Source organism: Trichoderma ghanense (genome assembly GCF_004382785.1).
Source record: "Trichoderma ghanense strain CCMA-1212 chromosome Unknown scaffold_0, whole genome shotgun sequence".
NCBI lineage: Eukaryota > Fungi > Ascomycota > Sordariomycetes > Hypocreales > Hypocreaceae > Trichoderma > Trichoderma ghanense.
In genome coordinates this window covers 1,569,945-1,585,052 of record NW_027395663.1, presented here as the reverse complement: position 1 = coordinate 1,585,052, position 15,108 = coordinate 1,569,945, and the positions used below count along the sequence as shown (strand labels likewise).

The window sequence follows — 15,108 nt, the reverse complement described above, 5'->3', positions numbered from 1 at the left end:
AGGACGGGGGGTTCAGGGCCGAATCGGAGAGTCCTTTTCTTTCCTGTCGAAGTTAGTCAGGGGCTGCTGAGTTACGGATACACGGCGTTGTCTCGGTTCTTGAGGAGCTGAGGGTGCGAATCTGTGCGATTGCAGCGAGATTGTCAGCTGTAATGGACGATGCTATTTCCACCATCATGTATATACAAACACATACACACATACATATAGAGTGCATTCATCTTACCAGAACACACTTTTCCATCTGTCGTTCCTGAGCACCGGACACGCAATATCATCTCTCTCTCTCTTTGTTCAAACATGCTGCTTCTCGCCCTATTACCCATTCTCCACGGCGTCTCCGCCTTGCCCGCGGCTCAAAACGCCGCCGCCTCTTGTTCGTACGATGGACTGTACACTTCGCTCTCAAAGGACGGGGGCGACTTTTGCTCGAGCATGGTCAAGACTCCGTGCGAGGTGTCGGTCACGCCTACGCAGTTTACGGCGTATCCCTCTGATAAGCTGTCTTCCTATGTAAGTTCCTTGTTCCATCATCAACTTAATATTGTTGGATGGAGTTGTCATTATTGAAAAAAGGGGAGCTTTGGTTAATGATGTTTGGTATGTGTTTAGTGTGCGTGCCTCCTGACGACTGGTACTCCCTATGGAACGGCCGCCCCGACAGCTACCGGCCAAACAGGCAGTTCCCGTGGGCAAACAACGGCTTCACAAGGCCAGTCTTCAGATGGTTCCGAGGGAGAAGCTTCGCCGACTGGTGGTGGTTCGGACTCGACGGGTCGTGTGTCCGTTGAGCCGTCGAGTGTTTTGCAGGGGACGTCTGGTTCTACGGGGAGCGCTTCGAGTGCGGCGTCGGGGATCGTTGGGTCTGATACGGGGTCGATGACGGGCAAGTCGACGCGTACTTCGTCGGGGGCCGGGCAGGGGACGGGGGCGGCGAGTCGGCCTGGTGATGGCGGGAGTGGCTCTGGTAACGGTGGTGGTTCGGGTGGTGCGTCCAAGACGGCGTCGGGCTCAGCTTCAGCTTCAGCTTCAGGCTCTGTCTCAGCATCTGCATCAGGGTCGGCTTCGGCTTCTGCTTCGGCTTCTGCGTCTGCGTCTGCGTCTGCGTCTGCGTCTGCGTCTGCGTCTGCGTCTGCGTCTGCGTCTGCGTCTGGCTCTGGCTCTGCATCAGCTTCAGCTTCCGCATCAGCCTCGGCATCGGGCAGCGCTTCCTCTGGCAATGGAGCAAACGGCGGGACAGGAGCATCAGGCTCGGAGGGTGCCCAGGGCTCTTCCACCGCGACCGCAAGTGACGGCGGCTCGGGAAACGGTGGCCAAGGGAACTCGGGTCTCAACGCTACTTCAACCGGGAGCAGCACTGGCAGCATCACCTACCCCGGATCGACGCCAACAATAAGCTCTGGGGGCGGCGCATCTGCAGGCCCTGGCTGGAACAGCTCGGCCGCATCTTCTCAGGGGGGCGCCGGCACCGGCATCATGGGTTCTCTGTCTCCCACAGCCACAGGCAGCTCTGGCAATTCAGGGGGAGGATCGGGCAGCGTCAATGCAACAGCAACGATTCCCACGTCTGCCCCCTTTATCACGCCCAGCGGCTTCAACAGCAGCACCATCAGCCGCATCGTCAACGCAACGCAGACCGGCCCTCCTCCCTTGCCTGCCGCCAACTTCACCCAGGTCACTCGAACCGGCGCCATTGTCAAGCCGACATGCTATCAGATGCCGCAGCCGGCAGAAGGTTCGACTCGAAGGGCTCTGCTTCACAACACGAATCTCCGTGAGCAGAATGCCACGATTCCTTTCCCGTACATTGAGTCCATCGACTTCCAGACGGATGGCGTGGATCCTCTGTATCTCACTCTGCGCGACGCGGCCGAGGGAACGCACTACATCGACATCTCCAACCGGAGCTACATTGCCATTGTAGACTCCCTGTACAACGCCATGATCATCGACGCCCGTGGCATTCACTTTTCGACCAAGAACTGCCAGTACGACGTGTCCATCACCATCGACTCCATGTACCAGCAGCTGGCTGCGCTTTCTGGCCAGGTCTGTTCCGCGGGCGACCAGAAGATGATGATGAGGCGGATGAGCGACGTCGACTTCAAGCAGACTCTGTATCTGCGGGATCAATGCAACAACCCCGTCAAGCAGACGGTGAGGAAGTATCCGGAGCTCAAGATCGGGGACACGGACTGCAACGACATCGAGGTCGACGAAGAGACGGGCCGCTGGCTCTTTGACTGCACGTTCCCTGGCTCAGACTCCGGAACCTCAAAGTGCGAATGGGCAGTGAGGAACGACATTGAGAAGTTTCTCTTCACGGACCCCTTTGGCGGCGCCTGCCCCGACCTGTCCACGGTCATCACGACCCTCGAGGCCAACGGCCAGGACTTCATCAACCCCGAGTCCCTCCGGACGGAGCTGTACAACCAGGGGCTGGACGACGCCCAAAAGGCCGAGGCCAACCTCGTCGTCATCTACTACGAGCAGCTCTGGGAGATCCTCAAGCAGGCCTTCTCCAAGCTGCGCACGCAGAGCCCGGACAAGGTGAGCGCCATCCAGGAGTACATCGACGTGTACAACCAGTACCGCAACTTCGAGGACGACGTCTGCGAGGACCTGCACGCCGGCGACATGCCCCTCAAGATGAGCCTCCGCGCGGGCGTCACCTACGTCGACGCCATCGCGCGCCTCAACTGGGCGCCCGAGAACCCCAAGCCCTTCAACGTCACCGTCCAGGACCCGGACAAGCTCGCGTGCTGCAGCCCGGGGAGCAACGCCAGCAGGGACGAGGCCGCGGGGACGTGCGCGTATCCCCTGAGCGCGCACCTCGGCGACTCGGGCTGCGTCTGCGGCAACATGGCCTCCGGGGCGTCGGTGGCCTTTGAGATCACCGAGTGCGAGAACTTTGTGAGCGAGTGCGAGGTGGACGAGGACTGTTCCAAGGTTGGGCATCCGACGTACGTGTGCTTGACGGGGAGTTGCTGCGGGACGGGCGTTTGCGTTGATCCGTATGATTGTGCGCAGAATGGAAGTGCCTTGGTGAGGCCAGGCCTCTTTTTTTGAGTTGATCTGCTTGGTGTTATGAGTCGAATCATGGTGACGGATTGTGAGTTGGCCTGTCTTTAGGACGCGCGAAGGGGGATATATGGTTGATGGGCTTGGTCCCCGGTGGTTTGCTTTGGGTTGTTTTGTGCGTTTTTTGTAACTCCAGCATGTCACCAATATGTCAGGCAACATATGCATCACAAAGCAAAAAAGGAGGCAACAGGTTGCTCTTTTCAACAAAAAGAAAAAGTCCGATTCATCTTATGCTCCAGGATTCTCTTTGTCCCGGGGATTCATCTAAGCAATTACATGAAAGGCGTTAAAACTAAACCAGACTCCGTTCCCATAACCATCATACCCATTTTTTAGACCTTGGGGGCAGCGGTGGGGACGATCTTCTTGCCGTCCTTGTTGTAGCGGACACGGGGAGGGGGAGCCCTGTTACGGCGGCCCTCGCGCGAACGGACACTATTTCATCTTCTGTCAGCATTCCAACGTACCTCTTGAAAAAGGGGGAACTGGGGGGTGTATAAAAGTTTCGAGAGCTGGGACGTTTGAACGTCCTAATGTACAACCAAGGCTCTTCTGAAGCACATACGCCGCAAGGGCGCAGTTGTAACACTCCCAGGGGAGACAACGTACCGGACAATCTTGCCGTGGATAGCGCAAGAGACGCAGTACTGCAGCTTCAGGTACATCTTGGGGACGGTGTACTCGGCGAAGACGGAGGCATCGGAGATATCACCTGCAAAGATCGAAAATGTTAGCGGGACGATTCGAACTCGCGAGGGAAGAGAATGCTCGAGTGCGTGAGGCGGCGGGTTGACGTACGGATGGCGGCAGACTCGACCATGTTGCGGATGGTGAAGCGCTTGATCGCCTTGTCCTTGGGGGTGCATCGCGAGCAGTTGCTGCAGCGGATGGGCTTGACGTGGCCGCGGCCCTTCTTGTTGCGGCCGCTGTCATCATGTTAGCATTCGTGTCTCTGCGGTGGGAGAGCCCAAGCACAATTCATCGTCCCATCATGCATTCCGCGAAAGGATGCGATTGGCGACGGCAGTTCTCGCTGTGAGAACATGTCGGCTCCAAAGCAGTCCGGTCGATGGCATGCGTCGGGATACACGACGAGGCGTGGAGGCAATGACAGATGACATACTTGTTCTTTCTCTTCTTGACCATTTTGGCGGTGTCTGGATTGAACTGTTAGATTCTCACGCAGAAGGGAAAAGAAGAAGAAGAGGAAGTTCGGTCCAACGTACTGGGCAATCGGTGTTTGACGAAAAGAACTGGGGAACTCGACTCGGCTCACGTTCTAGGGCTTTTTGCAGCACAAAAAGCTGTGCCAAATCAAATTGCCCACTTGGGCAATTTTAGTGCCGCCGCCCACCGCTGCACAAATTGGGTTTTGCCCGCTTACTGATCGATACGTACATAGCAGTACTCCAGAATGTGGCGCGGGGGCCAAGGGCAGCCTGTAGCGAGAACCCTAGATCAGGTGACCGCGTTAGCAGCGTCCCCGTCGGCCAAAGTGAATTTTCTGGCGCGCCACACCAGCGAAATGGACTGCTCCCTCATCTTCTGCAACATCTGAAGATTGCTTAGGACGGCAATAAGTTTTATTGTCGAGGTATGTCTGAAAGATGCTGCATTTCTGTCTGCCCTCCATGAGCTCTGGGAGCTTCATGAGGGAATCATCATTGATGTCTCCTTCTTGAAACTTTCTCTCTCTTTTGTTGCTCCCGGAGCTCATGTTCCCAAATTCTTGCCCAATTTGTCGCTTTGTCGTAGAGAAATCTGCAACACGACAAAAAGATTCCTCTCTCTTCCTCTCCTTCTGCAGACTTTCTCTCATCGCGCGCAGCAGCAATGGTAATGGCCGTGCAAACAAATCTAACCCGTCCAGTTAGGCAAGATGCAGATTTTCGTCAAGACCCTCACGGGGAAGACGATCACCCTTGAGGTGGAGTCTTCCGACACCATCGACAACGTCAAGTCCAAGATCCAGGACAAGGAGGGCATCCCCCCGGACCAGCAGCGCCTGATCTTTGCCGGCAAGCAGCTCGAGGATGGCCGCACCCTGAGCGACTACAACATCCAGAAGGAGAGCACCCTCCACCTGGTCCTGCGCCTGCGTGGTGGTGCCAAGAAGAGGAAGAAGAAGGTCTACACCACCCCCAAGAAGATCAAGCACAAGCGCAAGAAGACCAAGTTGGCTGTCCTCAAGTACTACAAGGTCAGCAACGATGGTAACATCGAGCGCCTTCGCCGCGAGTGCCCCGCCGACACTGTGAGTATCCTTCCATCTCTTGTTCGCGCTTTGACGAAATTTGTCAAACTGACATTATCAATCCAGTGCGGTGCCGGTGTCTTCATGGCTGCCATGCCCGACCGTCAGTACTGTGGTCGCTGCCACCTGACCTATGTCTTCGACAAGCAGTAGGCGACAACCAAACAAAAAACCTCTTAACAAAAAATGGAAAAAATGATTTTGTGGATTGGACAGCTGGAGCCATGGGACTGCCATAACATACAAAGGGCGTTGATGTAGCATAGAGAGCACATCCGGCGGCTTCTGGTAATGAATGCTTGATTTGAGACACTCTGGGGAGTCCTTTGCTGTAGTTCATGTGACAAATGTGCAATGAGTGCCATGTGATATCTTTTATGCTGCCTGATATGATGTTTGTAATGCCGTGCAAATGATATAAGACTCCACGGTAAAGCGATAGCAGGGCCCATTCAGATCCACTTCCATCCGAAATTGTGTCGCTCTTATACAACCCCATCACGATGATATAAAGACAAATTCATACCAAAATCTATCCCATGAGGCAACCAGTCTGTAATTTTTCAGAGTTCAATTGAAAAGTGCATTATGTCAACAGACCTAGGGTAAATCGACATTTGCAACCGCAAGTGTCGGGAATGCAGCCCTTAGAAGTACTCAAACATGTAAAATCAAGTAGTTGTTCCTTGAACGCCATTACCGAATTCCCTTACAACTCCCTCGAATGTGAAGTGCAGCAGACACCACTCGCCCCCCCTTTCCCTTTTTCTCCCAAGCCAAGAGTCGGCCCCTCTGCGATGCTGCTCAACCTGCTCATCACTCACTCGACTTGCTTGTTCTTCTTGGACTTCTTGCTCTTGTCCTTCTTCTTGGACTTGGACTCGGCGAGTTCCTCCAAGTCGTCGTCGAGTTCGGCGGAGCTTTCGTCGGCCAGCTTCTCCTTCTTCATGAGCTTCTTGTCCTTCTTCTCCTCCTTGTGCTTCTTCTTCTTCTTCTTGTCGGAAGTGGAGGCAACATCTCCAGACTCTTCCTTTACCATGACGTCGTGCTTGGGCTCCTTGGGCGGGGCCGCATCGATTGACTCGGACTCAGTCGAAGTCTCGGAGGCGGCGGAATCGCTCTACTCATCCTTGGCTCCCTTGGACTTCTTCTTCTTCTTTTTCTTCTCACCGTCATCGGCATTGGTCATGGCGACATCCTCGTCGTCGTGCTTGCGCTTCTTGTCCTTCTTGTCCTTCTTGTCTTTCTTGTCCTTTTTCTCCTTCTTGTCCTTCTTCTCCTTCTTGGAGGCGGCAGCGTCGGGAGCATCAATCATGTCCTCATCCAGCTTCTCGCCGGCATCTCCAAGAGTCTCCATAACGGACTTCTACATCGGGGGTTAGACGACTATCGACATGACAAGGGGCGCTATGATTTTTGCAACTTACAATGACATCAGTGTTCTTGGAGGGGCGCTTGCCCGTGGCGTAGAACTCGAGGCGCTCATCAACCTGGGCCTTGAAGGCTTGGCCGAATCGGTCGTCAGGCTCGCCAGAGAAGACATCGATACGAGAGCACATGGAGGCCTTGTTAGCGACGCATCGGGACATGCGACCCTTATTCTGCTTGCTAGCCTTAGCGATGGCGCCAGCGTGGTACAAGAGGCCGAACTTGGGGGTGTTGCCCTTGGTCTTGAGCGCTCGGAAGAGGGCCTTCTCGGCACCGAGAATCTGCAGAGTCGACGAGGGCAGCTTGGCCAAGCTGGTGAGAGAACCCGCGTGGGAGATGAGACGAGCAGCGACGCTGGATCCGAGCAGGGCCTTGAGGTTGGGCGCGACCTGGTCGAGCTTCTCATCAAGGTAGGTGGAGGTGGATCGACGGTTGTCGGCCTGCTTGACGACAAGCCGGGACAGCTGCTGGATCATATCGTAATCCGGGGCACTAAGATCGTAGCCCATGGAAACCTTGGCGGCGTCGATGATGGCCTGGGCCTTCTCGCCGTCCTCGCCAAGCACAGCAGCAATGTCGTGCAGCTTCTCATCGGTGAGCGTCTTCTTGTCGCCAATGACGCCGACAAGCTGAGCGTAGGTGTAGTTGTCGGACGTGAATCTCTGGAGCTCGGGGAAGTGGGAGCCGTACCACTCGCGGAGGCGCATGAAGAAGCTGTTGACGCCCTTATCCTGGAAGTCGACGGTGGCAATGGCCTGGATGATGTGGTTGTCGTTGCGGGTGACGTTGAACTTGACCTTGGCGCGGGAGTAGGCGTGGGCCAGACCCAGGGAGGCCTTGCTCAGGTCGCCGGTCTGGAGGCCCTTGAGGAGCTTCTCGGCGTGCAGACGGATGCCGCGGATGAGCTCGGCAACAACGGGGGAGGTCTCGATGGTCTCGATGGAGAGGCCGGGGAACTGGGCCTTGATAGCGCTGCCAAGATTCCTCTCGGCCACACCGAGCGTGATCTTGCTCTTCTTGCCGCTGGTCTGCGGGAGGTTGAGCTCAAGAACAGACTTGAGCTGGTCGGAAACAATGCCCTCGGAGATGAGGTTGACGTTCTCGAGAGCCTCGATATGACCACTGCCCACCAGACATCGTCAGCCTTTGCTCGCCTCGCCTCGCCTCTACCACCGCAGCCACTGCCACAATGGATGGGGAAAACAGAACGCAATTACCTGAAGGGAGTGAAGTTGACAAGATTGACCATCTTGCTGAACTTGGGCAGCTCGTTGATGGCGGCCTGGACCTCCTTCAACTTGGCGCCCACGGCATCGGCCTGGTGCACGACGTTGAAGAGGGCATAGCCCAGGGCGGCCTCGAACAGGACGTAGTCGACGTGCGCCATCTTTGATTCTCGTCCCAGGCGACGCCGTGTATCGGTTGGATTGACGTGGAAGAGCGGCGCGGTGACGGCAATTGGGGGCGGCGCTGCTTCGCTCTCGTGGTGGTGTTTCTCGAGATTCTTCGCATGCAACTTTTTTTTTTTTTTTTTCTCTCTCCAAAGTCGACGAAATTTTCTGGTAGCTCTAAGCTTTAGCGGTCGGGCCAATCAGATTGTGCAATCGGTTGGGTCTCTTTCATGTGTGGGAGATCACGTGAGGAAGAGTGGGGCATATCTGCAGGTACTTGGCAGTTGTACCTCCAACTTGAGGTCAATCTGAGAATTGCAATGATGGTCATCACAAGGTGAGAAGACACGCCTATCGATGCTGGAGTCATTGTTCTCTTTCTTTGTCAAGACTTTGCCTGCTATCTATCTCCATTCGTGTGTTCATTAGAAGCTATGCCATACTTATCCCTCAGTTATTCGGGAACCCGTTCCTCAGATTGTCATACTTGGACTGCGGATAATCGACGCAATTGTCCTTCCTCTGCAACGCCCCTGGGCCCCCAAACTCATTGACGACAATGCCGATCAAGCTCTCCGGGCCCTCCTTGTCTGCGCTGCTCTCCCACCACATGCCGCCTCCAAGGCCCCACTCCTTGATATACCCAGCCTTGACTCTGGCGGCAAGGGGAGTGTCGTACGAGACAAGCTTCCTCGTTTGCGGGTTGTAGCAGTAGCTGGCGCCTGTTGCTTCATCCCAGCAATCTTCAGAGCCCGGGAGGGGGAGCACTTTGTAGTCGAAGATGCCGTTCTCCCACGATCCCTCGCCAATGCCGCTATATGGCTTCCCTGGGCCATCCGTGTTCTCGAAAGCGCGGCCGTAGATGGGCATGCCGAGCACAATCTTGCTGGGTGCCACTCCGCTTCTGGTGTAGTAATCGATGGCTGCATCGGTGGAGAACGGCGTAGACGCAGGGTTGTTGTAAGACGGATGGAGATTCGCCTGGTGGCCGCTCGTCTGGTCCCAGGATCCCGCATAGTCGTAAGCCATCAGGTTCCAGAAATCAAGGTACTGGTCCATGCCGGCGACGTCGAGTTTCTGAAAGTGCGTAGGTCCAGCCGGGCAAGCAACAGTCAGCTCAAAGTGGCTGTAGTTGGGGAGCGTGGCCGAGTAGGCGTCCAGCTCTCTGCGGACGGTGGCGAGCAGCTCGACGAAATTCCTGGCCTCGTCTGCATTCTGCGGGTACTCCCAGTCGATGTCGAGTCCGTCAAAGCCCAAGTTCTTGAGCAGCTCGAGACTGGACTTGGCAAATGCCTCGCGACCCTGCTGAGTGCTCGCCGGGCCCTTGAAGTTGCCGCTGTAGGTCCAGCCGCCAATGGACAGCAGAACCTTGAGGTTGCGGTTGCGCTTCTTGAGAAGATTCAGCTGCTTGAGGCATCCGTACATGTTGTTACCCGTGTCATTCCACGAGTCGCCCTCCCAGTGAATATCCGTGTCTGCCCAGCCATCTGTCATGTGTCTAGGCAGCTTTTAGCGCGCCATTATCACGGGAGAGGGGAAAGGGGGGAAGTCGACAAAATTGAAGGACATACACTTCGCCGCCATCTTGGCGGACATTGGCAAAGGCATAGAGGACGTGGGTCAGCTTCTCAACGGGAAGATCCTGTGGCCTATGTTTTCTGGCATAGATGGCCCTTGATGATGGAGAGGCCCGTGTTAGCCGGTGCGTCAAATGTAGATGCGGGGGATGCGGGTGTGTTGCACATCAAGACTGGATGCGTATGGATAGCACTCACCAGTTTACAAAATAGGCCACTGAGCGGTACCCGTCGCCTGACATGGTGACTTGTGATGGGAAAAGGTTGATGACTGGGATGAGGGATAGGATGAGGACCAGACCTGCGACAAGGGCGAGGTATCGCGGGATCGTAGTAATGGTCCTATGACGAAATGCTTGCTGATACCCTGCAGGAGCCGTCTTGAACGTGGGAAAGCTGTAAGTTTGTCGGTCTGTGAACTAGCCCCTTGCTTGTTGTTTTATACTTGGCTCAAAGCATCCAGCTAGACTAGGTTCTCTTGTTTGCCTTTTCCTTGTTTGACCAGCATCATGCGTAATCAGACGTCCCTGGCCATCCGTTTGATCAGCTCAACGGCTGCCTCACCAGATGCTGTCGCGTTTTGCCCCTCCAGCCTCCACTTTGTATGCGGTCCATGTTACTGGCCAGCACCGCCTCATGCGACAACTCATCTGCTCAGCCCACAATCCTGGACCATTGACCGGGGATATATGGGATGGATTTTTAACCAATGGATGACTCGGACTTTGAACAACTCCGTACATACGTAGTGGCTTGTCAGCTCGTCGTCGTCGTGGCGCGCATGAGGACCAAACGCACGCAGTTCGACACCATGCAGGGCCGTAGCTGTACCTTTACGGGATGGGGTAGCTAAGCTTAAGATCTACAGCGCATGCTTTCGCGTCAAGTCTGCCTTTGACGGCTGCCTTACCCATTGTGTTTGACTGCCTGACTCCAAACCAGCTTCATCCTCAGGTTCAGCGTTGTAACGTGCACTTCAAGGATCTATCCATCACTCCAGCAAAGCTCTATCCGGGAGACGAAAGTGTGAAAGAGCAGACGAGATGGGGTATACATCGCCGCCCCGATGGCCGACGAAACAAAGGCGCCGCTGTCAGATCAAAACACAAACACAAAGTCCTCATTCTCGAGGTCGGTGATGTCAGCAAAAGCCTTTCGACCTTTGACGTCGTCAGGCTGCACACCATTCTCTTCGTCTCCCCCAAGTTGGGTATCTCCGTTTTCTTGGGAGAGTCGCTGGGTTCCCTCTCGCATTGCTCGCTCTAGGGCCTCCATGCGTTCCACCTCTTCTGCCGTCTCCAAACTCATATCAAGAACGACTGCACTCTTTCCCAGAGCCACTCTTCGCTTGGCGTGGTCGGAATTGAGATACTTTAGGTAAAGTGATGTAATCCCAACGAGTAACAGGACCAATGCGAAAAAGACAATGTTCGCCCGCAAGCCTCGTGAATAGGCCGGGGCTTCGCCAGGCGTGAAGAGTAGGGGTCCGAAGATGTTGCCAGCGGATGATCCTATGAATACCATTGCTGACGTACATTTCCGTTTCGTGTCCCCAGCTGTGTTTTGCGCGGACCAAGAGTATATGAGTGGTGCTACTCATGTTAGTTTGTGGAGGCCAGTTTACCAGCCGGAAGGAGAACTTACTGATGCCAGTAAATGTAGAAAGGCAAAAGTATCCTGCAAGCAGAATGGCTCTGTGATCAATGTCATGCGGGAAATGCAGCAAGATTGAAAATCCAATGATCGGGGGAATACACAGGAGAGCGATGACTGGCCCTTTGACTTTCCACTTCATTGATGCATACGCGCTCAGTGAAACGGCCAAGACATGCGACAGACCGACGGGGACGTTGAACAGGATGGTTCTGTACGGATCCGTGACAAAAGAGTTGATGATCAGCGGGCCAAATGTCGAGATACCGTTCGAAGGAACCGAGATGCAAAAGATCATGATAACCCACAGCCAGGTCTTTGGATCTCGCAGAGCTTCAAAGAAGTGGGCGTATCTCCATTCTCGCGACATGACTCCCATCTGGTTATTGCGAAGGCGTTCTATGGCAAGAATCTTGTCTTCATCGCTGAGAAACTTGGCCTCAGTAGGCGAATCTGGCATCCAGAAGAACATTGCCCCAGATACTGCGACCGTGACAACGCCGAAGAAGAGAAATATGATCTTCGACCAATGTCAGTATGGATGGAGTGCTAGCCAACACGGGCCATATTTACCTGATAAGGCTTGAGATGTGAGTCTATGCTTGCGAGCCCATACGTAATGAGGCTTCCAAACTTCGTATAGGTCAGTGGCACGTATCATATCCGGAAAGTCGGGAACAACTCACCACCCACGTCAAGCCGTTCATGCAGTACCAAGATCCAATTCTCAGCGTTTGTTCTCTGTCCGACGAGGCCTGTTAGTATTATCCAAAATCTGGTACGAAATGCCTGCGATCACAACGTGCCTACGTCTCCACCACATCTGTGTTATGGCAACAAAGGCCGGCCCTACGCAAGCCTCAAAGGCACCCAAGAAGAAGCGGGCAGCCATGAGCTGCCCAAAGTTGTGCGCCCAAGTCATGCAGGCCAACGTAACCCCCCAAGCAAAAACCATGGCGCTCGTGAATTTACCAATCGGCAGCTTGACCAAGGCCCAAGCCAAGGGCAGCTGCATGACGAGCTGGGCCAGATAAACAATGCTACCCAGCCACGAGAACTCGTCGCCCACCAGATCCGTGTCGTCAATGAGGCCAAAGACGGACGCATACGACAGCGTAGCCTTGTCGAGGGCTTGCAAGAAGTATACGGAAAGCATGAGCGGGAGCAGGGCGAGGTCGATGCGGCGGAGGATGCGGGCGTCGTCGGCGGGAGACACGGTGATGACTTCGTCTGGCGAGCGGCCGAGCTTGATGAGCATCATGGCCGCGGCATCTCGATGGGCCTTGGAGTGCGCGTCCGATACGTGAGAGGCCTCGTCTGGCCTCTCGCCATCGTCTGGGTTCTCGTCGTCGGCGTCATCTTGGCTCAAGGGTCGGTAGGGATAGGACGAGGCCGAAGCTGACGGTTGCGATGCCGGCAGCGCGAGCTTGACCGCTGTCGAGAAGAGCTTGGAGAGCATGCCTGGCGACGGCGAGACGAGCGCATCTGTGGTTTTCGGTTCTCTGACGCAATAGTCGCTATTGGGAGTGCGGCAGAAGCCTATGAGGAATTCGATCGCTCAAGCCGTGAAGAAGCTGTTCGTGTTTGAAGAAGATGAAGTTGAAGCTCACTCAGATCAGGCACTGTCAGCTCGAGGGGGTCCGATGACGTCTTGTTGATCCCGTGCCTGGCAATCTTATCGCTGGATCTCGGCGCTGAGCGCTGCTGACAGGGCTCTGCTTTAGCGACTTCGGGGCACTTTACAGGGCCTGCGATGCTGCAGTAGATCGCTGGGCCCCACGAACAGCTGCCCTCCGCGTTCCCGTCATCTTTGGTCCATGATGGGTGAAGGAAATCTCGAAGGCCAGGAGAAGAGTCGGCGGAATGCATATCAGACCACAGTTTTGATCGAAATGCCAAGATGGTAGCTTATTTCATTCCGCAAAGAGCTTCTAGGACAGATACGGACGTAGGTGCACAACTAAAGCGCAGTAGCATTGATGCGTTAGTAGACGCAAGGTATTTTGATATCGTAGGTATCCAGAGTGCCACAAGATAGCCCTGGAGGGATGATGCAGCAGATGCCGTGATCCAATGTCTTGCGGATTGTCCATTTCATCGCCCATCCAGAGACGTTTTCTATCGTTCTCCAAAAATCTCACTACTTTCAGAAATCATAGCACCGACACCATGAGACAACTTGACAAGACGTTTACAGACCTTGGGTAGCATCAGTTGACCTACATGTATGCCTGACATCTGAACGGCCTCTTCACATGATGGAATACCAAATTACTGCTGATTCTTGTAACTCTTGTTAGTAGTATTTGTGTCCCTGAAAAAATTCTTCAATCAGAGCTCAGACCATAGCAAATTTCTGCCGAATAATTTGAAGCTTGCCGTGCATCTGTGCTCACGCTCTGATCTCCTTTAGGACCTGCACCGAGATTTGAGTGAAACCACTCCACCCCTAGATAGTGTTTACAGAAATAAGCTCATAATGAATGTTTATATTCATGATTCCTTAGCTTCGTGGACACCCGGAGTCCCACAAGGTTAACATAGAACATCCGAATCACGATATCCTTCATCCAGGTGATGCCTCCGTGACAGGATCCCGGCAGCTTACCATCGGTTGCGCAGAAGCGGCCCTCTATCACCATCAATAATCATTACCAATATAGAGGAAATCCACACAATGTTCATGGAGTCGTAACCATTGCTACCCTCGGACGCGTGACAGTTGATTATGGCACAACTTCCCCGTATCAAGCTGCTCTGGCCGAGAATTGTCGGCGATAGACATCGGCCGCAGGGCAGTGGAGATGGGCGGCTTCAACTCATGCGTGTTGGGTAGTATTCTGAAGCCGTTACATTTACATTTCCCTCCGCGGTATGTGAACAAAGAGGCACGAGCATTAGATTATCGTCTACACTTTGACGTGGCTAATATATGTACCCATCACATATTTCCCTTATTTGACAACCCTCTTCACAATATCCCACTGCTCCAGCAATCGCCTCGAAGGATGCCACAGGTATGTATGTAGGTCAAGTACAGCATTGCACAAGCATCCGATATCACCAACACCGTATTCTGTAAATCTCCGAGACGAGATACGCTTGGACATTTCCCGGCAAATAGCACTCTTTATGCTCAAACAAGGGCCCATCTCCAACCTGAAGAGCGATTGCGGAAACCAGCTGCTCAACTCCTATACATGAACATGCAATAGTAATGCCGAAGTCGCGGGATGCAGCAGCGGCGGCAACAGCAGACATTTCACGGCGCCTACGAGTGATGCACATGGAGATTCTCGCGCCCACGAGCCAATCGGAGCCAGCCGAGCTCTGGCGTCTAAACGGCGTAACATGTGCCAGTCCAGGGGGCCGTCATGTTAGTCGGAGCTGCGGCGACACGATATGAGCTCCAGCCCGTGAGCAAGAGTCAACCAACAAAGAGTAGTACCCATACTCCAGCCGTAGCACTTGCATGCAGCATGTGTGTATGGACCTCGGGGTGGTATCCGCGGTATACTAGTAGAACCTTCAATATCACCAGTATGTGCTGTGACTCCCTGGGCTTTTCGTCAACGGCCAACCACGTTCATTTCCGTCATTGATTCGCTGCTTCTCTCGTCAATCAAGGGCCGTGTCCTTTGTACGGCAGACGTTTTAAAAGTGACGGATGCAAGTGATACAACTTGTTAGGAGCCCCATGCAAGTTTCTTTCGACAACCAA

At 54.3% G+C, this 15,108-nt stretch overlaps 7 protein-coding genes across 7 annotated transcripts; 2 read left to right on the top strand and 5 right to left on the bottom strand.

Annotated features, from left to right (window-relative positions):
* Positions 1-300: 300 nt before the first annotated feature.
* Positions 301-3,374, top strand: CCMA1212_000551 (uncharacterized protein; the record flags this gene model as incomplete). Its single annotated transcript, XM_073698016.1, has 3 exons — positions 301-513; positions 613-2,963; positions 3,368-3,374. The coding sequence occupies 3 exons, from the start codon at positions 301-303 to the stop codon at positions 3,372-3,374; spliced, it is 2,571 nt and encodes an 856-aa protein (XP_073562732.1).
* Positions 3,375-3,416: 42 nt separating this feature from the next.
* Positions 3,417-4,484, bottom strand: CCMA1212_000550 (uncharacterized protein; the record flags this gene model as incomplete). The annotated part of the gene is made up of 5 exons (XM_073698015.1): positions 3,417-3,519; positions 3,694-3,796; positions 3,883-4,010; positions 4,208-4,251; positions 4,479-4,484. The coding sequence occupies 5 exons, from the start codon at positions 4,482-4,484 to the stop codon at positions 3,417-3,419; spliced, it is 384 nt and encodes a 127-aa protein (XP_073562731.1).
* Positions 4,485-4,555: 71 nt separating this feature from the next.
* Positions 4,556-4,735, bottom strand: CCMA1212_000549 (uncharacterized protein; the record flags this gene model as incomplete). The annotated part of the gene is made up of 1 exon (XM_073698014.1): positions 4,556-4,735. The coding sequence occupies one exon, from the start codon at positions 4,733-4,735 to the stop codon at positions 4,556-4,558; it is 180 nt and encodes a 59-aa protein (XP_073563326.1).
* Positions 4,736-4,963: 228 nt separating this feature from the next.
* On the top strand, positions 4,964-5,491 carry CCMA1212_000548 (uncharacterized protein; the record flags this gene model as incomplete). Its single annotated transcript, XM_073698013.1, has 2 exons — positions 4,964-5,338; positions 5,405-5,491. The coding sequence occupies 2 exons, from the start codon at positions 4,964-4,966 to the stop codon at positions 5,489-5,491; spliced, it is 462 nt and encodes a 153-aa protein (XP_073563327.1).
* Positions 5,492-6,158: 667 nt separating this feature from the next.
* Positions 6,159-6,377, bottom strand: CCMA1212_000547 (uncharacterized protein; the record flags this gene model as incomplete). The annotated part of the gene is made up of 1 exon (XM_073698012.1): positions 6,159-6,377. The coding sequence occupies one exon, from the start codon at positions 6,375-6,377 to the stop codon at positions 6,159-6,161; it is 219 nt and encodes a 72-aa protein (XP_073563320.1).
* An 81-nt stretch (positions 6,378-6,458) lies between these two features.
* CCMA1212_000546 (Endochitinase B1) lies at positions 6,459-10,648 on the bottom strand (the record flags this gene model as incomplete). The annotated part of the gene is made up of 8 exons (XM_073698011.1): positions 6,459-6,704; positions 6,766-7,888; positions 7,984-8,244; positions 8,624-9,655; positions 9,729-9,830; positions 9,933-10,114; positions 10,480-10,559; positions 10,645-10,648. The coding sequence occupies 8 exons, from the start codon at positions 10,646-10,648 to the stop codon at positions 6,459-6,461; spliced, it is 3,030 nt and encodes a 1,009-aa protein (XP_073563321.1).
* A 184-nt stretch (positions 10,649-10,832) lies between these two features.
* Positions 10,833-13,195, bottom strand: CCMA1212_000545 (uncharacterized protein; the record flags this gene model as incomplete). Its single annotated transcript, XM_073698010.1, has 7 exons — positions 10,833-11,326; positions 11,379-11,907; positions 11,961-12,020; positions 12,074-12,126; positions 12,198-12,926; positions 12,998-13,091; positions 13,172-13,195. 7 exons carry the CDS (start codon positions 13,193-13,195, stop codon positions 10,833-10,835), a joined length of 1,983 nt encoding a protein of 660 aa, XP_073563318.1.
* Positions 13,196-15,108: the final 1,913 nt, after the last annotated feature.